The following is a 26,336-nucleotide window of genomic DNA, read 5'->3' as shown; positions in this document are numbered from 1 at the left end:
CCAAATCTAGTTGTTTGGAATTGAAAACCCTAACTAGTAGACAGACTTTTCGGAAACTGTTTTTGTCGTGGATTCCCCTTTGCCATTCTCTGGATGTCTGTCAGCTTCACTGCTTCTTGGACCTGGGTGCCTACTGTGGTCTGCTCTGTGCTTGGAGGTCTTTGATCCCTGTAGACTCTGCAGATATTCAGATTGTTTCTTCCCTTTTCAGTCTGTGAGCCCTGCCCCAGTGAAGGGAGACTCCACACCCAGCCCCTCCCTGGTACGCCCTCCAATCCACTACCCCTGTGGCACAGCCCACACACGAGGATGTCGATTGTGCCATGAGTGGAACATTAGGGGAATCGGATCTTTGTAGACATTAGAACAATTACTCATCAACCTACTTTTGAATGTTGATCAAAGATTGTTGAATGCTTAACTCATCTGGCCCCTGACACTCTCTGGGACCTCAGCCAGTTTAGGCCAGAGCGTTGCTTCTTATCCCCAGTTTCCTTGGCTCCCAGCCTTTCTGATCAGCTGCTTTCTTATGTACTCTCAACTCCCCTGTGATTCTGAGCTTCCAGCCTTCTACTGGCTTCCTGCCCACATCTTTCCGGTGGCCCTGTGAGGGCATTGTTCCATTGTGAATCAGCATTCCCACAGCCCAGCCGCCCCACAGAGTGAGAACACTCCCTTCTCTGCAGCTCTTTCTTCTGTAGCCTTTGCCTGGCTTGCCTTTGTGTCTTGCAGGACACACAGAAGCCTTTCTCCTTTAGCATTCAAGCCATTCATGCAAATACCCTTCTGATTTCTCCTTTTGTCACCATCCTCATGGTCATGCTGCTTGTTAGACTCACCTGGTTCATGGTTTTCTCTCCCAACTCTATCGTCTCTGCATTCATATGTACAACTAGCTTTATATATCTGTGATAAGTTGTCCAGTTGCCTTGAGGTACTTAAGTTCAGTTCAGTCGCTCAGTCGTGTCCGACTCTTTGCGACCCCATGAATTGCAGCACGCCAGGCCTCCCTGTCCACCAGCTCCCGGAGTTTACTCAAACTCATGTCCATCGAGTCAGTGATGCAATCCAGCCATCTCATCCTCTGTCATCCCCTTCTCCTCCTGCCCCCAATCCCTCCCAGCATCAGGGTCTTTTCCAGTGAGTCAACTCTTCGCATGAAGTGGCCAAAGTATTGGAGTTTCAGCTTCAGCATCAGTCCTTCCAATGAACACCCAGGACTAATCTCCTCTAGGATGGACTGGTTGGATCTCCTTGCAGTCCAAGGGACTCTCAAGAGTCTTCTCCAATACCACAGTTCAAAAGCATCGATTTTTCGGCACTCAGCTTTCTTCACAGTCCAACTCTCACATCCATACATGACCACTGGAAAAACCATAGCCTTGACCAGATGGACCTTTGTTGGCAAAGTAATGTCTCTGCTTTTTAATATGCTATCTAGGTTGGTCATAACTTTCCTTCCAAGGAGTAAGCATCTTTTAATTTCATGGCTGCAGTCACCATCTGCAGTGATTTTGGAGCCCAAAAAAATAAAGTCTGACACCGTTTCCACTGTCTCCCCATCTATTTCCCATGAGGTGATGGGACGAGATGCCATGATCTTAGTTTTCTGAATGTTAAGCTTTAAGCCAACTTTTTCACTCTCCTCTTTCACTTTCATCAAGAGGCTTTTTAGTTCCTCTTCACTCTCTGCCATAAGGATGGTGTCATCTGCGTATCTGAGGTTATTGATATTTCTCCCGGCAATCTTGATTCCAGCTTGTGCTTCTTCCAACCCAGTGTTTCTCATGATGTACTCTGCATGTAAGTTAAATCAGCAGGGTGACAATATACAGCCTTGATGTACTTCTTTTCCTATTTGGAACCAGTCTGTTGTTCCATGTCCAGTTCTAACTGTTGCTTCCTGACCTTCTGTTAGGTCCATATCATTTCTGTCCTTTATTAAACCCATCTTTGCATGAAATGTTCCCTTGGTATCTCTAATTTTCTTGAAGAGATCTCTAGTCTTTCCCATTCTGTTGTTTTCCTCTATTTCTTTGCATTGATCACTGAGGAAAGGCTTTCTTATCTCTCCTGGCTATTCTTTGGAACTCTGCATTCAAATGGGAATATCTTTCCTTTTCTCCTTTGCTTTTCGCTTCTCTTCTTTTCACAGCTGTTTGTAAGCCCTCCTCAGACAACCATTTTGCCTTTTTGCATTTCTTTTCCGTGGAGATGGTCTTGATCCCTGTCTCCTGTACAATGTCACGAACCTCCGTCCATATTTCATCAGGCTCTCTGTCTATCAGATCTAGTCCCTTAAATCTATTTCTCACTTCCACTGTATAGTCATAAGGGATTTGTTTAGGTCATACCCAAATGGTCTAGTGGTTTTCTCTACTTTATTCAGTTTAAGTCTGAATTTGGCAATAAGGAGTTCATGATCTGAGCCACAGTCAGCTCCTGGTCTTGTTTTTGCTGACTGTATAGAGCTTCTCCATCTTAAAGGGAGTAGCTAATTGTGACCAGAGTGGTATATCAGGGACACTCCATAAAGGAGATTGCCTGTGATCAGGACCTTAACAAACGAGTCAGATTTCAACAGGTGCTCTTCTAGGCAGAGAGAACTCAAAGGCATGGGGAAATGAAGACATCTATGTCCTTGAGCTCTAGGAAACAGATGGTAGGATGGGAAGAGGGAACCCAGGTAGAATTTGACATGATGATAGGTAGTTAAGATTAAGGAATAACCCAAAAGAGAATCCAGCGTGGAGAATGCAAGTGACGGACCAGCCTTTATTATTAAAGGGAGAAGTACTTTGAAGTTTTCAGGCATAGGATGATAGTGTAGATTATAAGATAAAAACCTGTTGGGTTGATTATAAAAGGAGAAGAGTTGTAATTAAAGAAGCTGAAGGAAGTTCCATAGTAAGACTAAGGATGTAGAGAGAGGGGGTGGTGGAAGAAAAGGTGGGAGGATTTGTGGAGCAGACTGGTCGTGAGGGTGCAGGGAGCAGGCAGAGAAACCAGCAGGACATCTGCTTCTTAGGAGATGGGAGAGATCAAGGTCCTGCTTGGTGATGGGTGATTTGGAGGTGCAGGATTTGGTATGAAACAACCATGTACTACATGTGAGTCAAAGTACAGTTGGCCTTTTAATTATCTTATGTGTTAAGAGTAAGATGTTTATATCGTGATGGTAAAAATGACTTAAATTATGTAAGCTTGGGAATTCCTTGGCAGTCTAGTGGTTACGACTCCACACTTTTACTGCTGGGACCTGGGTTCAGTCCCTGGTCAGGGAACTGAGATCCTGCAAGCTGCAGGGCATGGCCAAAAAAAAAAAAAAAAAAAAAAGATGTTTTAAGATGTTTCTCACACTGTTCTGTAGAATACTACAATTCTGGGCGATGTTAATCAGGTTCAAGGGAAACAGAATGAGTTCTGTGATCAGATAAGATTGGAAAGTGTTCTATATGATTCACAGAGCCTATTCATGTCTTAAGAGGTTCTGAGAGAGGCACACAGGGAACCAGTTTGACATTGATTAGCCCTGATTTCCCTAAATATATTTGTCCATTTCAGCAAGCATGTGATCAGCACACACTGTAATAGTATGATTTGGCCACTGTGCTGGCCACTGGTCAGTAAGAGAGTAAAATCAGCCCATGTGCCTGCCCTTGTGAGATTGTGGACTGGTATCATCTGACAAGTTTGTAGTGTTCTTGAACAGTTTGGGAAGCTTTGAGTTAAGGTGTGTAGACATTCTTGTTTGTGCTCTGGAAGATAGTGGAGTGATTTTTTAAAAAAATATGTGTTTATTTATTTGGTTGTATCAGGTCTCAGTTGTGGCACTCAGAATCCTGTCTTCCTTGTGGCATTTGGGACTTGCGGAATCTTTAGGTGCAGCATTTGAATGCTCTTAGTTGCAGGGGGTGGGATCTAGTTCCCTAACCAGGATTTGAACCTGGGCCTGCTGCACTGGGGGCTTGGAGGCTTAGCCACCGGACCACCGGGGAAGGGGAAGCCCCCTTGAGCAGAGTGCTTATCCCCCTTCCTGTCTCTCTGCCTCTGTGTCTCTGTGTTATGCAAGTATCTCTACTTCGCATACTGTTTCCTGCCCCTTCTAGCTTGGGGATGGACAGAGCTTATGAGAAGCTAATTTTCAGTTCTGGGAAGCTGGTGACTTGCTCACGGTGACCCAGCTAGTTAGTGGTAGAGCCAGAACCCAGCTCTTCAGGCTCTAGGTCCTATGCAGATTCCATTCTTGGTGAGAAGGGACAATATGGAATGCCTAAATATTGAAAAAAAAATTAGATAGACTCAACAGGTTGAGTGAGATATTATGGATTATGCCAATTTAATCAATATCAGGGCTGATTTAGATATCACCACCGCCACCACTGTCATCACTAATGTTGAGTAATTACTGTGATCCATGTCCTGTGCTAAGCACTTTACATATATTTAATTTTTACAACAACTCTGTGAAGTAGTAATTATTACCCCATTTTATATATGAGGAGGCAAGCTCAGAGAAGTGAGTGATGTATCCATGTTTACACAGCTAGGAAGCAACAAAGCCAGGCTTCCATTCTAGGCTGTTTTCAGAGTCCACATGCTTAACTTCATCTTCTGTTGGGTGAGTTTTTTTCTCTGCTTCTAAAATTCCTTCTCAGAATCAGTCTGTCTTTTCTCCATTGCCGTTTCAGCTTGCCCAGCCCCTTCTCTTTGTGAAAAACTTGATTTCAGAAAGGATCTGATCTTTTATTTATTCCATGTCAGGTAACATTCATCAAGTATTTAGTGGGTGCTTAGTATGTGAAGGAACTGTTTTAGGACCTGAGGATCCAGTGGTGAACACACTGGCTAAGTTTCTGCTTGTGTGGAAGTTAGAGTCAGTGCAGAGATCACACGATTAAAAGCAAATAACAGAAAAAGATCACCAGCCCAGGTTGGATGCATGAGACAAGTGCTCGGGCCTGGTGCACTGGGAAGACCCAGAGGGATCGGGTAGAGAGGGAGGTGGGAGGGGGGAATCGGGATGGGGAATACGTGTAACTCCATGGCTGATTCATGTCAATGTATGACAAAAACCACTACAATATTGTAAAGTAATTAGCCTCCAACTAATAAAAATAAATGAGAAAAAAACCCCAAATAACAAAAGTGCTGCAAAGTAATAAGTATGATGCAGAGAATTAAAATCCTTATTTTAATTTAATCAGGGTGACTGATTATTTTAGATTATGTAGTCAAGGGAAGGAGGGTTTCCGTGGTGGTTCAGCAGTAAAGAATCTGCCTGCCAATGCAGGAGACACAAGTGCCATCCCTGGGTTGGGAAGATTCCCTGGAGGAGAGCATGGCAAGCCACTCCAGTATTCTCGTCTGGAGAATTCCATGGACAGAGGAGCCACAGTCCATGGGGTCACAAAGAGTCAGACATGACTTAGCGACTAAACAACAACAGTCAAGGAAAGCTCTTTTGATGAAAGTGACATATAGGTTGAATTTGAGTTACAAGAAGTTATTGGTTAAAGAGTGAGCAAGAGAGAGCAGGTGGAATGATTTTCTAGATAGAGGTAATATGATTTGCAAAGACTGCCTGCCCCCCAACATGCCATGGATTTGCTGTGTGTGAAGGACAGGAAGAAGGCTGTTGTGGTTGACACATAGTGGGCCAGGGAGAGAGTGGTACTGGATGAGGCTGGACAAGTAGGTGGTGTCCTAAATTAAGAGATTTTTAGGCTGAGTTCAGGGAATCCGTTAGAAGGTTTAAGCAGGATTGAGGACATAAGCTGGTTTATGTTTTTAAAAGTTTTGGTGATTGAGCCTTCCCTGGTGGCACAGTGGGTAAGAACCCACCTGCTGAAGCAGGGGACACGGGTTTAATCCCTGGTCTGGGAAGATTCCACATGCCTTGGAGCAGCTAAGCCTGTGTGCCACAGCTTCTGAGCCTGTGTTCTAGGGCCCATGAAGCACAGCTGCTGAGCCTGTGTGCTGCGACTGCTGAAGCCCATGTGCTTCAGATCCAGTGCTCTGCGACAAGAGAAGCCACAGGAACGAGAAGACCGAACACCATAACAGAGTCACCCCCCACTCTCTGCAACTAGAGAAAGATTGTATGCAGCAATGAAGACCCAGTGCATCCAAAAAAAAAAAAAGCTTGTGTTGATTGATGAATAGAGAAAGGATTGTAAGAAGATGAGGAAGGAAGTAGTGAGACCTAACAGGAGGGTGTTGCAATAGTCCTGACAAGGGATGATGGTGTCTATATTAGTTATTGCCACAGTAATGCTGTGTGACAAATATCCCCATAAACTTAGTGACATACAGAAAAAAGGATTATTTTTGCTCAGTCAATGAAATGGTTGGCTAATTCTGCTCTTCTGGGCCAGGCTCAGCTGATCCTGACTGAGCTTGCACATGTCTGTGATCAGCTGTGGGTCAGGTAGGCAACTCTGTCATATTGCCTGGTTTCCCTGATATGTTTGGGAGGGCCAGCTGGTTGTTGATTATCTAGGATGGCCTCAACTCAGATGGCTGGGACAACTCTGCTATCCTCGTATGTTGTTGTTACATGACTGTTCTTACTGTCAGGCTGGCCCAGTCCTAGTCTCGTGGTCACAATAAAGAAGCAAGAAAGGAAGTAGAAATGGGCAGGCAAAGTTTTAAGCCTTAACTTGTATTCAGTTTGCTCCTGTCACATTGGTCAAGGCAGGTTGCTTGAGTACATCAGCAGCTAGTATGAGGGGCATTGCCAAAGGGCAGGTATACAGAGAGGCGTGGAAAGATTCAGAGAGGCATTAAAATCAGAGCCATTAGTGCAATCAGTCTGTTGCACTAATGGGAAAAGTAAAAAGTGGAGTCTTGAATATTCATAGGATATTAGAATATTTTGGAGCCTGGTGGCTCAGTGGGAAAGAGTTTGCCTGCAATGCAGGAGACGTGGGTTTGATCCCTGGTTTGGGAAGATCCCCGGGAGATGGGAATGGCTTCCACTCCAGGATTCTTGCCTAGAGAATTCCATTAACAGAAGAGCTTGGCATGCTGCAGTTCTTGGGGTTGCAAAGAGTTGGACATGACTGAGCGACTAACATTTTCCCTTCCACAGTCAAAAGAACATGCTGATGGATTAGAGTTGAGGTATGAAAGAGAGGAATGAATCAATGATAGCTCTTAAATTTTTGGCTGAGCAGCTGGGAGATGGTGAGGCCATTTATTCAGACATCAAAGACTAGATAAAGAGCAAATTTTTGGGGACTATATAGCACTCCATTGTAGCCATGTTACATTTGAGATACTTGCTAGATATTTAAATAAAGATATCAGGAGTGCAGCTGGATATATAAATCTGAGGTTCTTGGCAACAGGGCTAAAGATGGAGATGTCAGGGTTATTACCACACAGATGGTATTTCAAGCCGTGGAACTGGTTGAGGCTGCCTCCGAGGAGGATTCATAGATGAAGAAGCAAAACAAGCCCAGGATAGAGCACTGGTGCACACCAGTGTTTAGAAGTAAAGGAGGAAGATAGAAGTCAGCAAAGGAGACTGAGAAGGTTTAGCCTCTAAGATTGGAGAAAAACCAAGGGAACTTTGGTATCACAGAGAACCAAGAGAAGCGAAGCATTTCAAGGAGAGAATGGTCAGCTGTGTTAACACTGTTAGGACGTCAGGGAAGAGAGACAAGAACTGAGAAGTGACCACTGGTTCTGGCAACAAGGCTGTTCTTGGTGATTTTGACACATGCAGTCTTAGTGGCCTGATGAGACAGAAATGCACCTGGAGCAGTTTGAGGAAAGCACATGAGTTGAGGAGCAGGGATAGCAACCCTAATCCTGTCTTTGAAGAGTTTTTGCTGTAAAGGGACTCAGGTGATACGGTAGTTGGAAGTGACTGTGGTTCAAGGCAGAGGTTTATTTGGGGAATGTATGTGATGCTGCTGTACCAAAGGGGATGATCCAGTGGAGAGATATCAGGTGCGCCAAAGAAGGCAAAGCTACAGGCCACGAATGTTGGAGATGGCAGGAGAGGATGGGATTGAGAATTTAGAATAATTAGTGTGTTACCTTCTTCAGGGGTATTTGTGTACTCTGTTTTATTCCTAATTTTGGAATGAAATATTTTTCATTGAAGTGAATCATTTCGGCTGCCAGCCAGGGTAAGGAAGAATATGAGTTCTGCTGTGACACTGGGCAGATGGAATGCCTCTGTATTAGGCTCACTCAGCTACCACTGTAGAGAAGAGATGGAGAGCCTTCTTTGGAAGTATTCTGTCTCTGTAGGTGGTGGTCAGTGTTTCTTTTTTCTTTCTTTTTTGGCTGCGTTGCCTGACATGCGGGATCTTAGTTTACCAACCAGGAATTGAACCTCTCCCCCTGCAGTGGAAGCATGGAGTCTTAGCCACTGGACTGCCAGGGAAGCCTTCCGTGTTTCCTATAATGCTAGAAAAACTGATAAATTCAGTTTCTTAGATTTTGGTATGGGTAGCAAGTTGGGCACTTCTTGAGCAAAGCTAGGAAGGGAATGTGAATGACAGTGTCCAGTTTCTTGTAACAGTCTGACCTGATGTGTTGATCAGTTCAGTAGATTGCAGACCACGTATGCATTCTGGAATTCCAGAATGGGAGATAAAAATTTTGTCTTTTATGCTTTTTAAGATAAGGTAACTTCAGCTTTACCTTTTGAACTGTGGTGTTGGAGAAGGCTCTTGAGAGTCCCTTGGACTGCAGGGAGATCCAAGCAGTCCATCCTAAAGGAGATCAGTCCTGGGTGTTCATTGGAAGGACTGATGTTGAAGCTGAAATTCCAGTACTTTGGCCACCTGCTTCGAAGAGCTGACTCATTTGAAAAGACCCTGATGCTGGGAAAGATTGAGGGCAGGAGGAGAAGGGGATGACAGAGGATGAGATGGTTGGATGGCATCACCAACTCAATGGACATGAGTTTGGGCAAACTCCGGGAGTTGGTGATGGACAGGGAGGCCTGGCGTGCTGGGGTTCATGGGGTCACAAAGAGTCGGACAAGACTGAGCAACTGAACTGAACTGAACTTCAACTTGAAACTATAATATAAAACAAATATATTAAATGAATGGTAATTTAAAATGTATTTTGTAGAAGTTCATGTGTACATTTGGTGATATTTAAGCAACTGTTTTCACCAGCCTTCTTGAAATCTGTGCTGTGTGTGTGGTGGGTGAGGATGGTGGTGTGAAAAAAATGTAGTACCCTGTCTTAGAGTATCTTCATAGTCTTCGAAGATTTTTGTTCAGTTGCTGTGAATCTGTTTTCCTATTTCACTCATTTAAAATATTAGTGTTTACTTGTGCAGTAAATATTAGTATTTACTTGTGCAGTTCATATTGTGAACTGAGAACCACATCTGTCACCACTCTGCTTTTTACTGCTTTCTGATTTGGTGGAAATAATACTGAAAAAGACATCTGCTAGGGTCTTAGTAATTCTTATGTATAGCAGTCTGTTAGTTCAAAGGACTGTTAATTCAAAGTTAGCAGAAATATCAGGAAGTCAAGAAGCAAGATGTAAACCAGATGAAGTCAGAATCTCAAAATGTAAATGCTTCTAGTGTGAAGCTGTAGATTTTTGGAATTGTTGGTGTTTTCTATTACCTTAGATCTTTCTGGAGGGTATATCTGAAAATACTTAGCCTACAAAAATGTTTACAACAAATATATTGATTATTATATTATTAATGTAATATTTACATTTCTTTCACATATTGGAGAGTAAGTCTGAATTTCATTTAACTTTTATTGAAAATGAGCTTAAGAATGTTTATCAGATATGGCTCAAGGATCATATCTATTTACCTAATTCTGTACTCTATTCTTTTTTCTTTGTTTTTTTTGGCCACGCGTTGTGGCTTGTGGGATCTTAGTTCTGCCGCCAGGGATTGAACCCAGGCCATTGGCAGTGAAACTGCTGAGTCCCAGCCACTGGACCAGCAGCTAATTCCCGTCTGCTCTTGTTTCTTGACTCAACAAGAAGATAACCTGTCTAGCTTAGCTCAGAGAGAAATGTCTTATAAAGCTTTATTTACTTAGCTGTTACGAAGTGTTAATATAAGAAATAGCCAAGTGAGGAATGTTTTTATAATTTCTGCCCAGATTTCTATTCAAGATGTATCATGTAATATCTTTTGTTGTCCTTTATGATCCCATATACTAGTTTGTCCTTAGAATTTAATGACAGGGAACGTTTTCCTTTTGATCAGTTGGTGTGTATCTTATGACAAAAATTTACTATCCTGTGAAGCATTATGTTATCCCTTCCCTGGGTTTTGAGAAGCTCCACATTTATTGCTCTGGTTATCCGTGTGTAGTAGCACTGTAGCCTGTGTGCATTAAACTTTGGGGAATTAAACCCTATGGGTTCACAAAAGAAAGAAACAACTTTTTTTTTTTAAAGCTTGGACCATTTTAAAAAATTTAATTTTTATTTTATTGTGGAGTGTACTTGATTTACAGTTTCATGTTGGTTTCAGGTATACAGCACAGGTACTCAGTTATACATATACATGTGTGTGTGTGTGTATGTATATGTGTGTATATGCGTGTGTATATATGTGTGTGTATGTGTGTGTGTGTATATATGTGTGTATATGTGTATATGTGTGTGTGTATGTGTATATGTGTGTGTGTGTATATGTGTGTGTGTATATATGTGTGTGTATGTATATATATATTCCTTTTCAAATTCTTCTCCCTTATAGATTATTGAAGAATGTTGAATAGAGTTCCCTGTGCCACATCAATGTCCTTATTGATTATCTATTTTATATAAACTATTATATATGTTAATCCCAAACTCCTAATTTATCCCTCCCCTGACACCCTTCCCCTTTGGTAACCATAAGTTTGTCTTCTATGTCTGTGAGTCTGTTTCTGTTTTGTAGATAAGATCATTTGTATCATCTTTCTAGATTTCACATATAAGTGACATACGATATTTGTCTTTGTCTGAATTATTTCACTCAGTATGATCATCTCTAGGTCCATCCATGTTGCTGCAAATGGCATTATTTCTTTCCTTTTTATGACTGAGTAATATTCCATTGCATATATATGCCACATCTTCTTTATCCATTCCTCTGTCGATGAACATTTAGGTTGATTCCATATCTTAGCTATTGTAAATAGCACTGCAGTGAACATTGGGGTGCATGTATATTTTTGAATTATGGTTTTTTTCTAGATATATACCAAGAAGTGGAATTGCTGGGTCATATGGTAGCTCTCTTTTTAGAGAAACAACAATTTAAAGAATGTGGGTGCTTCTGTTCACCTTTCCCCTCCAGAAGCATATGCCCCAGAGGGTGTGTGCACTGGGAGATGTGGGAATCTCCTGCTCCCTTGTCTGTCTTAGTTTGTCAAGGTTTTTGCATGAGCATCTCACAGTGCTGAATGTGATTTTAGTGGTTAGAGGTAAGTTTTTCACACAAAGTATCCCTTGAGTTCAAGCTAAGTACTTTATCTGATGCCAAACAAAATAACCAAAATCCTGTTTTTCTCTCTGCTAGATTGTTAGATTGTTTGCAAAGTGGTCTCCATAATTCCTCTACCTCTTCCACTTTGAAGATCACCTCCCATTCTGAATCTGGCCTTGGTCATGTGACTTGCTTTGGCCAATGAGATAATAGCTAAGGTAAATCATTCAGAGACCTCAAGTGTGTTGCATATTGGGGCTTGCTCTCTCTTATTGCTCTTGGAACCTTGAGAACTACATGTTTGAGCCTGAGCTGTCCTGTTGAAGAGGCCACATGGAAGGGACCTGAGGTGCCCGAATTGATAACCTGCAAGTGCTCGAAAAGCCATTCTGGACATTGAGATCAGAATTGTTCCCCCAGCAGAATCATGAGAAAGAATACATTTTAATTGTTTTCATGTTCATATTATGGAATGGGGTTTATTTTGGTGGTGGTTTTTCTCATCAAAAGCTAATGGATACAGCTTCCAATGCTGGTGGACGTTTCTGTTGACGCTGTGTTGGACTTATCTGGAGACAGTGTGGCCCTGTCTTCTCTGGAACATTCAAGGCTAATTTTGATTATATTCAGTTTCTGTTGTATGAGCTGATGTGAGAACCACCTTCCATATAAGTTTTGCTTGGTTTCACTCTGTTTTATTCCTTCCTTTTGGTTTCTGATTTCTCCTTTTACTTTTGATTCTCATCTGTATATTATTTACATGTTGTACATTTATATTTTTCTTAAATTTTTTTTTATTGAGATTAAATTCAGGTAACCACCATTTGAACCAATTTGAAGAGTACAATCCTGTGGTTTTTAGTATATTTACAATGTTGTATAACTACCACCACCACCTAATTCCAGAAGATTCTTATCACTTAAAAAAAACTGTACACACCCACCCCACCACATTCTCTCTTCATTTCATCTAAACGGTAATCTACTTTCTTTCTCTATGAGTTTGCCTGTTGTGGACATTTCACATAAACAGTGTTCTGGTCATTTCACATAAACGGAATCAACATAACATGTGGCCTTTTGCGCTTGGCTTCTTTTACTTAGTATAGTATTTTCAAAGTTCATTTGTGTTGCACTGTGAGTCAGTACCTCGTTTTTTTTTCTGGTGTATAACCGTTCAGTGGTGTGGGTTTATCTACATCTCCATATATCAGTGTATGGACATTTGGGTTGTTTCTACTTTTTGGCTCTTATGACTAATACCTCTATTTGCAGGAGTTTACAAGCCTCTTTGTGAATATATGTTTTCAGTTCTCTCGGGTATGTACTTAAGAGTGGAAGTGCTGGGTCATAGCTTAACTCTATGTTTAACTTTTGAGGAACTACGAAACTTTTTCACAGTGGCTGTATCACTTTACATTTCTACTAACAATGGATGAGGGTTCCCGTTTCTCCAGATTCTTGTCAATCCTTATTTTCCTTTTTTGGGATTATAACCAGCCTAGTATGTGTTTAGTAGGATCTCATTGTGCTTTTGATTTATGTATTCCTAAAAGGAAGAGAGTTCCAGAAAAGCATCTATTTCTGCTTTATTGACTGTGCCAAAGCCTTCGACTGTGTGGATCACAACAAACTGTGGAAAATTCTTCAAGAGATGGGAATACCAGACCACCTGACCTGCATCTTGAGAAACCTGTATGCAGGTCAGGAAGCAACAGTTAGAACTGGACGTGGAACAACAGACTGGTTCCAAATAGGAAAAGGAATATGTCAAGGCTGTGTATTGTCACCCTGCTTATTTAACTTACACGTAGAGTGCATCGTGAGAAACGCTGGACTGGTTGAAGCGCAAGCTGGAATCAAGATTGCCGGGAGAAATATCAATAACCTCAGATATGCAGATGACACCACCCTTATGGCAGAAAGTGAAGAAGAACTAAAGAGCATCTTGATGAAAGTGAAAGAGGAGAGTGAAAAAGTTGGCTTAAAACTCAACATTCAGAAAACTAAGATCATGGCATTCAGTCCCATCCCTTCATGGCATATAGATGGAGAAACAGTGAAAACAGTGAGAGACTTTATTTTTTTGGACTCCAAAATCACTGCAGATGGTGACTGCAACCTTGACATTAAAAGACACCTGCTCCTTGGAAGGAAAGTTATGACCAACCTAGACAGCATATTAAAAAGCAGAGACATTACTTTGCCAGCAAAGGTCCATCTAGTCAAGGCTATGGTTTTTCCAGTGGTCATGTATGGATGTGAGAGTTGGACTCTAAAGAAAGCTGAGCACTGAAGAATTGATGCTTTTGAACTGTGGTGTTGGAGAAGATGCTTGAGAGTCTCTTGGACTGCAAGGAGATCCAAGGAGTCCATCCTAAATGAAATCAGTCTTGAATATTCATTAGAAGGACTGATGCTAAAGCTGAAACTCCAATACTTTGGCCACTGGCTCATTTGAAAAGACCTTGATGCTGTCAAAGATTGAAGGCGGGAAGCAAAGGGTACAACAGAGGGTGAGATGGTTGGATGGCATCACCAACTCAATGGACATGAGTTTGAGTAAACTCTGGGAGTTGTTGATGGACAGGGAGACCTGGTGTGCAGCAGTCCATGGGGTCACAAAGAGTTGGACATGACTGAGCTACTGGACTGAACTGAAAAGCTAGTGATGTTGAGCATTTTTTCAAGTGTTATTAGCTTTTTGACATCTTTGGGAAAATGTCTATTTAAGTCCTTTACCTGTTAATTTTGTTAAAAAAATTATTTAGTTGTAAGTGTTCTTATATTTTCTGGATACTAGACTCTTATTGGTGCCTCAGCTGGTAAAGAATCTGCCTTCTATGTGGGAGACTTGGGTTCAATCCCTAGTTTGGGAAGATCCCCTAGGGAAGGGAACGGTTACCCACTCCAGTATTCTAGCCTGGAGAATTCCATGGACTGTATAGTCCATGGGTCGCAAAGAGTCGGACATGACTGAGGGACTTTCACTTCACTTCAGACTCTTATTGGGTATGTCATTTGTGAATCCTTTCTCCCATATGTGGGTTGTCTTTCACTTCCTTTGTAGTGTCCCTGGACATACAGAAGTTTCTGAGTTGAAGTCCAGTTTCTCTATTTTGTTGCTTGTGCTCTTCTTGAAGTTGTGTTTAAAAAACCGTTGTGTGAACTAAAATCATGAAAACCTACAGCTATGTTTCCTTCTGAGAGTTTTTGTAATTTTAGTTTTTACATTGTCTTTGATCCATTTAGAAATCATTTTTGTTTGTGGTGTGAAGTAGGGATCCCAAATTCACTTATATCCAGTTGTCTCAGAACCATTTGTTGGAAAGACTACTTTTTCCTTGTGGAATAGTCTTGGCATGCTCATCAAAAATCAATTAACCATAGATGTGTGGGGTTTCTTTCTGGACTCCCAGTTCTATACTGTTTATCTGTACATCTACATTTATATAATATTACACTGTTTGGATTCCTGTAATATTGTAGTGAAAGTGAAAGTGTTAGTCACTCAGTTGTGTCTGACTCTGCAACCCCATGGACTGTAGCCCACCAGTTTCCTCTGTCCATGGAATTCTCCAGGTGAGAGTACTGGAGTGGGTTGCCATTCCCTTTGAAATTGGGAATATGAGATTGCCAATTTTGTTTTTCAAGATTAAATGGCTATTCAGCATTACTGTGTGAGTTTTAGTATCAGCTTGTCCATTTTTGCAAAAAAACCCAAAAAACGGCAATTGGAATTTTGATACAGATTATGTTGAATCTGTAGAGCCATTTGATAATGAGTGCCATTTTAGCAATATTAAGAATTTCAATCCTTGAGCATGGATATCTTTCCCTTTATTTTGGTCTTCTTAAATTTCTTTCAACAGCATTTTGTAGTTTCCAGTGTATAAACCTTACACATCTTTGGTTAAATTTTGTTCATGTTTCTTTCTTTTTCTTTTTTGGTGGAGCCATATGACTTGTGGATCTTAGGTTCCTGACCAGGGATGGAACTGGGCCCTTGGCAGTGAAAGCATGGAGTCCTAACCACTAGGCCTCCAGGAAATTCCCATGTTTGTGTAGTTTTTAAAAATTCACTTTATTGAAATATAGTTGATTTACAATGTTGTGTTAATTTCTTCTGTACAGCAGAGTGATTCAGTTATACATGTATACATATATTCTTCTTCATATCCTTTCCATTGTGGCTTATTACCTGATATTGAATATAGTTCCTTGTGCTATACACTAGGACCTTGTTGTTTATCCATTCTGTATATGATAGTTTGCATCTGCTGATCCCAAACCCCCAATCCATCCCTCCCTCCACACCACTCCCCTTTGTCTATCACAAGTCTGTTCTCTATGTCTGTGAGTCTGTTTCTGTTTCACAGATAAGTTCACTTGTATCATGTTTTAGATTCCACATATAAGTGATAATCATGTTATTTGTCTTTCTATTTTACTTAGTATGATAATGTCTAGGTTCATCTGTGTTGCTTCATGTTGCTGCAGATGGCATTATTTCATTTTTTTTTTATGGCTGAGTAATGTACCACATCTCCTTTATCCGTTCATCTGTTGATGGGCATTTAGGTCGTTTCCATGTCTTGGCTGTTGTGAATAGTGCTGCTATTGTTTATGTATTTTTATTGTAAGGTGTCTCTGTTTCTCTCTGAATGTACACAAGGTATAAATTGTAAATCAGTAAAAATAAAATTGTTAGTGTAGTTCATCAGCTATCTAATGTAGTCAGACTTTTACTATAAAAGTCTGAGAGTAAGGACACAGATTTCTATTCTGAAAGGTATTAGTATTATATTGGTTACATTCTCTTTTCTTTATTTATTTATAAAATGGCACTTGGACTTACTATGGGACTTCTGTGCATTTTAATTTCTTAGTGATAATAGTAACACTACAGAAACTAAAATGGAAAGACTAAGAGCAAACACATGACACTTAAGTACATGTGCTCCTCTGAGTGCTTTCTGTGTATTAACTCATTTAATGAAATTAAATTCTGAGTGGGGGTGCAGTTTTAAAAGCTGAGGGACTGTGAGTTTGTGTGTATGAAACTTTACATTTGAATGACATTTTTAAAAACATAATTTTAATCTAGAGTTCTTAAAAATAGCTACAGCGAGTTGTTAGTTTTAAAAATTAAGATAATAATAATAGCATTAATGAACAAAGAGAGGGAAGTAGTATTTGTCAACTCAGCTTTTGTGTACTCTGAATTATCGGTAGAGAGGTTTGGACCCGACGATTCTAATTATTGGAGTGCCCAGCTCTCATTTTCTGTAAACAGATAACTTGAATATGAATAAGCTGTAAACATCACAGCCCTCTGTATGGCACTTGAAAAGGATGTTCAGGAGAGGGCTCTTTAGAGCTTTAGACAGAAACTCTGCTGGAGTGTGAGCTCGAAGAAGGTGGGGCCTGTGTTTTCCATTGTGCTGTTGTAACCCTCTCACAGTGTTAGATGTAGAGTGGATTTTAAGCAAATTATTTGGTTGAAAAATGAATGAACAAATGAATACAAGGCTGGAAAAGAATCAGTTTGGATTTTGATATCTTTTTGATAGTGGAAATACCATTCTCTCCTTTGGGAGTATGTGTGTGTATTTGGGTAGAAATGGAGGGGAGAAAGAATTATTGAAATAGAATATGTTTAAGTTAATGGAAGTTGTGTTTACTGTTTTTCTTTAAACTTGCCTTTAAACTTTAAACTTGCCTTGCATTTAGTGGGGCCCTTGTTCGACCATCTTCCATGGGTGATGACTAACTCAGCCCTTACCCCAGCTCAGACATCATCTTCTCTGATTATCTTTCTACCTCCTATCTTTGGGCAGAGCTGAAGCTTGTATCCATCTGTGACGTAGCACTTACCACATGGTTAATGACATTTTTACTTTCCGTTATATATGTCCTTTCTCCTAGGTTGTGGATACCTTATTGGCTATGTCTTCTGCTTTATTCCCAGAACCTGATAGCATATCTGGCACTTAGCAGATACTCAGTTAACAGTTGTTGAATATGAAGACATGTAATCAGTTCAAAACAAAGGTATGGCAAAATGAACTGGCTATTTGCTATGTATAAGAAACTTTATGTGCATTTTTTCTGATTTATACCTCATGTTACTCCATTAAGATTGGTACCATTATCCTCATTATGAAGGTAAGGGAATAGTGTCAGAAGAGTTAAGTAACTTGTATGAAGTTATACAGGTAATAAATGGCAAAGCTAAGACTTAGAGCCAGGTCAGTCAGACTCAAAAGTTCAGGTTCCTGTAGGCAGAACATTCTCTGAAGTAAAGTGTAGCAATGTCTTCTTAGGTCGGTCTCCCAAGACAATAGAAATAGAAGCAAAAATAAATAAATGGGAACTAATCAAACGTATAAGCTTTTGTGCAGTGAAAGAAACCATAAACAAAATGAAAAGACAGCCTATAGACTGGGAGAAAATATTTACAAACAATGTGACTGATAAGGGCTTAATTTCCAAAATAATATGAACAGCCAAGGCAATTCAATAACAAAAAACCAAACAACCCAATCTAAAAATGGGCGGAAGACCTAAATAGACATTTCTCCAGAGAAGACATACAGGTGGTCCAAGGCACATGAGAAGAGGCTTAATATCACTAATTATCTGGGAAATGCAAATCAAAACTACTTATCTCACAGTAGTCAGAATGTCCATCATTAAAAAGTCCACAAACATTAAGTGCTAGGGAGAATGTGAAGAAAAGGGAAACCTCCTACACTGTTGGTGGGAACGTAAATTGGTACAGCCGCCATGGAAAGTAGTATGGAGGTTTCTTAAAAAACTAAAAATAGAATCACCATATGATCCAGCAATCCCACTACTGGGCATGTATCTGGAGAAAACTCTAGTAAAAAGTATATGTGCATCCCAATGTTCATAGCAGCACTAGTTAACAATAGCCAAGCTGTGAAAGTAACATATATGCCCATTGACACATGAATGGATAAAGAAGAGATGGGATGTATATACAATGGAATATTACTCAGCCGTAAAAAGAATGAAATAATGCCATTTGCAGCAACATGGATGGACCTAGAGATTATCATACTAAGTGAAGTAAGTCAGACAAAGACAAATATCATATGATATCACTTATATGTGGAATCTAAAATATGACACAAATGATCTTATTTACAAAACAGAAACTGGCTCACATATGTAGAAGACAAACTTATGATTACCAAAGGGGAAAGAAGGTGGGAGAGGTATAAGTTAGGAGTTTGAAATTAGCAGATGCAAACTATCAATACTGTATATAAAATAGATAAAAATGAGGCCATGCCATATAGTACAGGGAGCTGTATGCAATATCTTGTAATAACCTGTATTGGAAAAGAATATGAAAAAAGACTACATATATGTATATGTATAAGTGAATCACTTTCCTGTTCACCTGAAACTAAGACAGTCTTGTAAATGAACTGTATTCCAACAGAAAAAAGGTTATGTTCCTTCTACTAAATCATTCTGCTTAAACCAGGAGTTCTAATGTAAGTAATTGGCAAAATAAGGTGACGGAGGGTGACATAGGGAAAGAAATCTTTAGGATAATGTGTAAAGAACCATTGTTTATATCTTCTACAGCTCCGTCAGGGGACATATTAAATATATTAAAAGATACAGGCTTGCCTTCTAGATGATTGAATTTCCTGTGTTTAATATGGTGATAATATAGGGAACAAGTGGGTTTCCAAAATGTTGAGCTACATAGAATTTTAGGACTGATGACATTAGAGCTCCTCAGCTTCAAGGCATTAATCTTAGAGATAATGTCATAGGACGTTAGAGTTTGTGAGTTTTGCTTTCAGTTGTATTGTCAGCTGAGGGCAGAGAAGATTCTTCTACACCGTGAGGCTCACTTTTATATTGTAACAAGGGATTCAGAATAGTGACGGGCAAAGACCCACCACATCCAAGAGACAGAGCAGGAGAGCTGGGAGGAAACACCGTGATTTCCCAACGTCAGAGATGGGTGAGACTCCGTTGAGTAAGCTCTGAGCTGCCAACCCCGTCAGGAAAAAGAACCTCTTGCATAGGTCAAACTTAATCCTCAGGAACATCTTAGAGGATGGAAAGATCCTGTTAGTTTTTTGTTGATTTATGATTAAGAGAAAAAGACCCCGATGATTTGCAACACAGATAGATGTACTTTTGAAAAAGATTTTTCCTGCAAGTCTGTCCAGTGACAACAAGAGAAACTAAAAATGGTGAAGGATCTGAAGTAGATACTTCTGTTACTTTTGTGGTTTGGCTTCTGAGGTAAATACCACTAAGGCTTAAATAGAGTGAAATTGTTGAGCTATCAAGTACTTACTGAATACCTGTTGTATTTCAGGCAGTGTACGGGTTGCTGGATCCTGCCAAATATTATGCTTTGTTTTGCTTGATTTTTTGTTAAGACAGAGTATTATTCAGGGTGGGGGAAACACTTGGTAGTATGCGTCTGAGAAATTGCTGTGGACTGGAATGGAGATTTATGTATCTGTGTAGCGTATGTATGCACCATGGGCTCAACCGTGCCTGACTCTTTACGACCCCATGGACTGCAGCCTACTGGGCTCCTCTGTCCACGGGATTTCCCAGGTAAGAATACTGGAGTGGGCTGCCGTTTCCGTCTCCAACATATGTATACACACATACATAGATATCAACTAATTTATTCTGTTGTGGCTATCTAAATATGAGAATTGCTTTTTTAAAATTTTGGCTGTGGTGAGTCTTCACTGTGGTACACAGGTTCTTCATTGCAGTACCTGGGCTCTCTCTAGTCACAGTGCAAGGGCTTCTTGCTATGGTGCATGCACATCTCATGTTGTGGTGTGCAGGCTCAAAGATGCAGGGGCTCAAGGGCTATGGAATGAGGGCTTTGTTTTCCTGTAGTGTATGGGATCTTAGTTCCCTGACCAGGGATAGAACCCACATCCCCTGCATTGGAAGACAGATTCTTAACCACTGGACCACCAGGGAAGTCCCAGTATTTCTTATTTATGTCAAGTTGATTTTTACAATTTCACACAGCACTGGAAAAAAAATTGGGCATCAGTTTATTTAATAGAATATAATTTTTCAAATGAAATTTTCAGTTGCACTGAAATATGCAACCATCTGTTGGCAAAACATGACGTTAAGATTTAACGCTTGGATATCACCCCAAAAGGAGAAGTATCTAGCTTCAGAATCTTTGTATGGTTGCTACTGCTAAGTCACTTCAGTCGTGTCCAACTCTGTGCGACCCTATAGACGGCAGCCCACCAGGCTCTCCCGTCCCTGGGATTCTCCAGGCAAGAACACTGGAGTGGATTGCCATTTCCTTCTCCAGTGCATGAAAGTGAAAAGTGAAAGTGAAGTCGCTCAGTCGTGTCCAATTCTTAGCGACCCCATGGACTGCAGCCTACCAGGCTCCTCTGCCCATAGGATTTTCCAGGTAAGAGTACTGGAGTGGGGTGCCATTGCCTTCTCCTTTCTATGGTTAGGGAATGCTTATGTGGGGGAAACTTTGTTTTGGAGAAAGTAGTTGAAAATAGTAGGATGATGATGAAGTGAAAGTTCTGTAACTACTAAATTTCAATTCAAGCTGTTGACAAATTCTGGAAGTTCCATGAAACCATTTCTCAATTCTTTAACACCCAGAATGGCCTTGTTTCTTTCCAAAGATTTGTAGTATGTGCATTAAATAAATCTTTCTCCCCATGGAAATGTGTTTTTAATTCTGTAATTGAATTCAAACAGACATGTTACTCTAGTTAAATTTTAATTTCAGCCATATACTTGGAATGCATTTGGTCTGTAAAGTGAAGGACATATGTAGTTAAAAGAGTCATTCTTCTGTAACCAAGACTGCTGCTTTTCTTTTTAACTTCTTTCCTTCACTAACAAAACATGCAAAAGTAAATCTCATGATGGAGAGCCAGTACATAACTTCTGAAAATGAGAGTGAACACATGCCATTTTAAACTTTTCTTTCCTGTTTATGATTCAGATTAAAATCAAGCAACTCGATAAGAACATTTTCATATCTGTTATATGTAGAGGTGATTATACAGACCAGAATATTAACATCTATTAATACTTTTATTCATGTTTTGGTGTACATCTAGCTGTCTGTCAAAATTCTGGAAGTTCCATGAAACCATTTCTCAATTCTTTAACACCCAGAATGGCCTTGTTTCTTTCCCAAGATTTGTAGTATGTGTATTGAATAAATCTTTCCCCCCCATGGAAACATATTTTTAATTCTGTAATTTCATGAAGTTACACTTAATTTAATTGTAATTCTGTAATATCCTCATTGAAGTGGTCCACCATATTTTGAAGAGGGGTAGTTGTTCCTCTTTAGTGATCACATGTTAGTGATTTTTAGAGTGTATTGGTATTCCAAAAAACTCTGTCCATGTCACTTGTATGGCCCTCAACAAATTGCATTGTAGCTCTTTGTTTTTAAATCACTTTTCCCTGTGCCTGCCTAGAGCAGAGATCTTGTCTTGCTAATGTTTGTAACCTCAGTGCCTCCTGCATAGTTCTCATACATTGTGGCTTTGTAATAAATGCCAGGATGAATGATCATATATGAATGTCTGAAATTATTATTGTGGACAGATTACTTTATCAACTGAACATGGAGAAAAGATGGATGAGTTAAGAAGAGGAAACATTTAAGGGGAGGAAGAGGGTTGACAGGGATTAGAGATGAATGAAATGAGAATGAGATGAACAGGAATGATAAAGTATATTAGTTATATGTCCTAATTATGTGTTGCTGTGTAACTAACCACCTTAAACTTACCAGCACAAAATCACAACCACTTTATTACACTCGTGGATTCTGTAGGCTAAGTATTGGACTGGGGCACAGTGGGAATGTCTACTTCACAGTATCTGATGCTCTTATCTTGGAAAACTTTTGATAGCTTGGAGCAACTTGGACAGCTTAGAGCTGGAATCATCTGAGGGTTTTCTCAGTCATATGTCTCAGGCTCCTGGGCTGGGATGATTTGAAGGCTGGGCTCAGCAGGAATTCTGCACTGAAACACCTGTATGTGACTTGTCTATTTGGCAGGAGCTTATCTCATTATGGTAGCTAGGTTCCACGTAAGACTGTCCCAAGAATAAGTCTGAAAACACAAGACAGAAGCTACTTGGCCTTTTCTGGCCTAGCCTCACAGATTACCCAGTATTCCTCTCTGTACTCTATTAGTTGAAGGAATCAAAATCCCACTCAAATTCCATAGGAGGAGTGTCAGTGAATTTGCATCTGTTTTTAGAAACAGCGATATTACGTGTCATAAGTGGTTCAGACAATGGCAGTGATGGGTAGAGCCAAGAGCAGGGAAGTAAGTTATCAATTTACTTCATTAGGGAGAGTGTGGATGAGAAAGGTCTGGTTCCGTTCTTTTGTGTGTAGCTATCAAGTTTTCCCAACACCGTTTATTTATTTATTTTTCTTCTTTTCTTCCTGGAAAAATAATTTCGTGTATTTATTTTTGGCTGTGCTGGGTCTTGGTTACTACATGGGCTTTTCTCGAGTTGTGGGGAGCAGAGACGACTCTCTTGTTACGGGGTGTGGGCTTCTCATTGTGATGGCTGCCGTTGCTGAGCCCAGGCTTTCGGGTGCCCGACTTCAGTAGTTGTGGCACGTGGGCCCAGTAGTTAACAGCTCCTGGGCCCTAGGGCACAGGCTCAATAGCTGTGGTGCCCGGCCTTAGTTGTTCCACATGGCATGAGGGATCTTCTCAGATCAGAGACTGAACTCTTGTCTCCTGCATTGGCAGGTAGATTCTCTACCACTGAGCCACCAGGGGATCCCCCCAACACCACTTACCGAAGAGATTGTCTTTTCTTCCATTGTATGTGCTTGCCTATTTGCTGTAGCTTAATTGACTCTGTGAGTGTAGGGTTATTAGGGGCTCTCTATTCTGCTCTGCTGATCGATGTATCTTTTTGTGTCAGTGCCATACAGTTTTGATTACAGCACTGGAAGTTTGTAGTACAGTTTGAAATCAGGGAGTGTTATAGCCCAGCTTTGTTCTTCTCTCTTAACATTGTTTTGTTTATTTGGGGTCATTTGTGGTTCCAACTTTCCAGTTGGTGCTAGTGGTGAAGAACCTGCCCTGCCAGTGCAGGAGATGTAGGAGACTAGTGTTTGATCCCTCAGTCGGGAAGATCCTTTGAAGGAAGAAATGGCAGCTTACTCCAGTATTCTTGCTTAGAGAATCCCATGGACAGAGGAGCCTGGCGGACAGAGGAGCACAGGGTCGCAAAGACTTGTACTGAAGCGACTAAGCATGCATGTGATTCCAAACAAATTCAGGATTATTTGTTTTAGTTCTATGAAAAATGACATTGGTATTTTGATATGGATTACATTGAATCTATAGGTTGCTTTGGGTAGCACATCTGAATGATATTGATTCTTCCAGTCTATGAGCATGGTATATCTTTCCATTTATTTGTCTTGTTTTCAGTTTCTTTCCTCAGTGTCTTAGGAGTTTTCAGAGTATAGGTCTTTCATCTCATCAGTTAAATTTATTCCAATTGTAAAGGGCATTGTTTGCTTTATTTCTCTTTCTGATAGTTTGTTATTAGTATATAGAAATGCAGCAGATTTATGTATATTGCTTTTCTTACACCATACTAAAAAATAAAGTGGATTAAAGACTTGAATATAAGACCTGAAATCACAAAACTTCTAGAACACATAGGCAGTAATATTTTTTATGCCAATCTTAGTAATATTTTTTTAATATGCTGCTAGGGCCACAAAAGCAAAAATAAACAAATGGGACTACATCAAACTAAATCTTTGATGAAGCCAACAAAACAAAAAGACAACCCACTGAATGGGAGAAGATATTTGTAAATTGTATATTTGATCAGGGGTTGATATCCAAAGAACTCCTACAACTCAGCATCAAAAAACAAACAAAAGCCCCAATTAAAATATGGGCAGAGGACCGGAATAGACGTTTCCCCAAAGAAGATACACAAATAAGGCGTAGGGAAAGCTGCTCCATGGTCACTGACCACCAGGGACATGCAGATCAAAATCATTGCGAGGCATCACCTCGCCCTGTGAGATCGGCGCTTATCAAAAAGAGGAAACAACAAATGTTGAGGGAAGGGAACCCCTGTGCTGTGTTGGTGGGAATGTAAATCGGTGCAGCTACTATAGAAAACTGTATGGAGTTTCCTCAAAGAGTTAAAAATAGAGCTACCAAATGATCCAACAGTTCCACTTCTGGGTCTTTATCTGAGGAAAACAAAAACACTAACTCAAAAAGACATATACCTGTAAGTCTTCATTGAAGCATTATTTATAATAGCTAAGTTATGCGAGCACCCTAAATGTTCATTGATAGATGAATGGGTAAAGAAGATGTGGTATATATACACACAATGGAATGCTACTTGGCTATAAAAAAGAATGAGATCTTGCCATTTGCAGCAACATGGATGGACCTGGTTACCTTCCAGGTCTAAGTGAAATAAGTGAAATAGATCAGACAGAGAAAAGCACATACTATATTATTTTTATTTGGAATCTAAAAAAACAAAACAAATGAACAAAGAAAAATAAAATGGAAACAGACTCAGATACAGAAAACAAACTGGTGGTTGCCAGAGGGGAGGCGGGTGGAAGGATGGGTGAAGAGGGTGAGGAGGTTCAATCTTCCGACTATAAAACAAGTAAGACATGGGAAAGTAGCATACAGCACAAGGAATATAGTCACTAATACTGTAATAAGTTTGTATGCTGACAGATAATAACTAGACTTTTATGGTGATCATGTCATAATGTATAAAAATATTGAATCACTGGTGTATACCTGAAACTAAGATAATATTGTGTGCTAATTATAATCCCATAAATGAAAGTCAGTGGACATTTTCTGCAGTAATTAGACCATGGCTGATATTCATGATACTTTTCGAATGTAGTTTACAGTTTTTAATTGTTGCAAGTGAAGTATAAGAATGTTTCTCCTTCAATAAAAAAATAAAAAGAAAAAAGAATGTTTTCTATGGAATTGGTATTCCTGGGTGTTTAATTTTATGCTTTTAGAGATCAGGTATATAACAGCTGGCATTTCATTTGGGAAATTCATCTTTAACTGAGCTCCACAAGCCTTAAAATTAAGGGTAAATACTTCTCTGGTCAAATTCGCCTCCTTGTCTTAGCATGCTTTGTAGTTTCAGTTGTGATGCTCACCTTTGGTGAACTTTCTAATGATTCTTTTAAAAAAGGCTACAATTCAGATATACTCACTTTATTTGACTGTCCTCTGTGCTTTGGTGCTTTGTTAATGGCTTTAGGCTTAAAAAGCTAACTTCTGCTTTCATGAAATTTGAACGGGGGAAAGGAAAGGAAACAGAAGAAGAGGAGTTATAACAGGACAAACGTTACATAGACTGTGGTTTTATTTTTGGCCCTGGAAACCACATACTTCTGTTTGTCAGTGAAGAAATGGTATCACATTGTATTATCATGAGCCTTTGCTGACCCAAGGAATCATTGGGATCACTGGAGGAGCTTCTATGATGAGCTGGATAGCGTGGTAATAATATCCTCGAAGGAGAGCCTGCCCACCTTTTTCTACTTTTTTTTGACTGTCTTTTCCCCCACCCCCTTCTCTTCCTTTTTTTAATCTTTTTATGTACTCTTTCTTATCACTTCCAAAGGGTTGGATGACAGGGACGTAGAAAACCATGCTGTTCCTTTAAATATATTTCAGATGTTTTTATCATGACAAATTTCAAACACAGACAAAAATAAAGTGTAATGAACTCCTGTGTGCCTCAGTCAGCTTCCACAGTTATCAACTCATGAACCGTTTTATTTTGTCTATACCCCCATATCCCCTTTACCAGATTA

The 26,336-nt window shown here is 40.0% G+C and overlaps 1 protein-coding gene across 4 annotated transcripts in view; it reads left to right on the top strand.

Annotated features, from left to right (window-relative positions):
- TEC (tec protein tyrosine kinase) overlaps nt 1-26,336 on the top strand; it is a 146,390-nt gene that overhangs the window by 13,709 nt on the left and 106,345 nt on the right. Inside the window, exon 1 of one of the 4 annotated variants that reach the window (XM_070458020.1) lies at nt 17,380-17,482. The exons of 2 other annotated variants lie outside the window; for them this stretch is intronic. In XM_070458020.1, the coding sequence (XP_070314121.1) occupies nt 17,453-17,482 (30 nt within the window). In that variant the 5' untranslated portion in view covers nt 17,380-17,452. Of the gene's footprint in view, nt 1-17,379; nt 17,483-26,336 lie in introns of those variants that run through there. One more of the 4 variants, XM_070458019.1, reaches the window with a different exon arrangement.

Source organism: Odocoileus virginianus, chromosome 29 (assembly GCF_023699985.2).
Source record: "Odocoileus virginianus isolate 20LAN1187 ecotype Illinois chromosome 29, Ovbor_1.2, whole genome shotgun sequence".
Taxonomy (NCBI): domain Eukaryota; kingdom Metazoa; phylum Chordata; class Mammalia; order Artiodactyla; family Cervidae; genus Odocoileus; species Odocoileus virginianus.
Note: the sequence above shows the minus strand (reverse complement) of the source record. Positions and strands in the feature narration are given on the sequence as shown.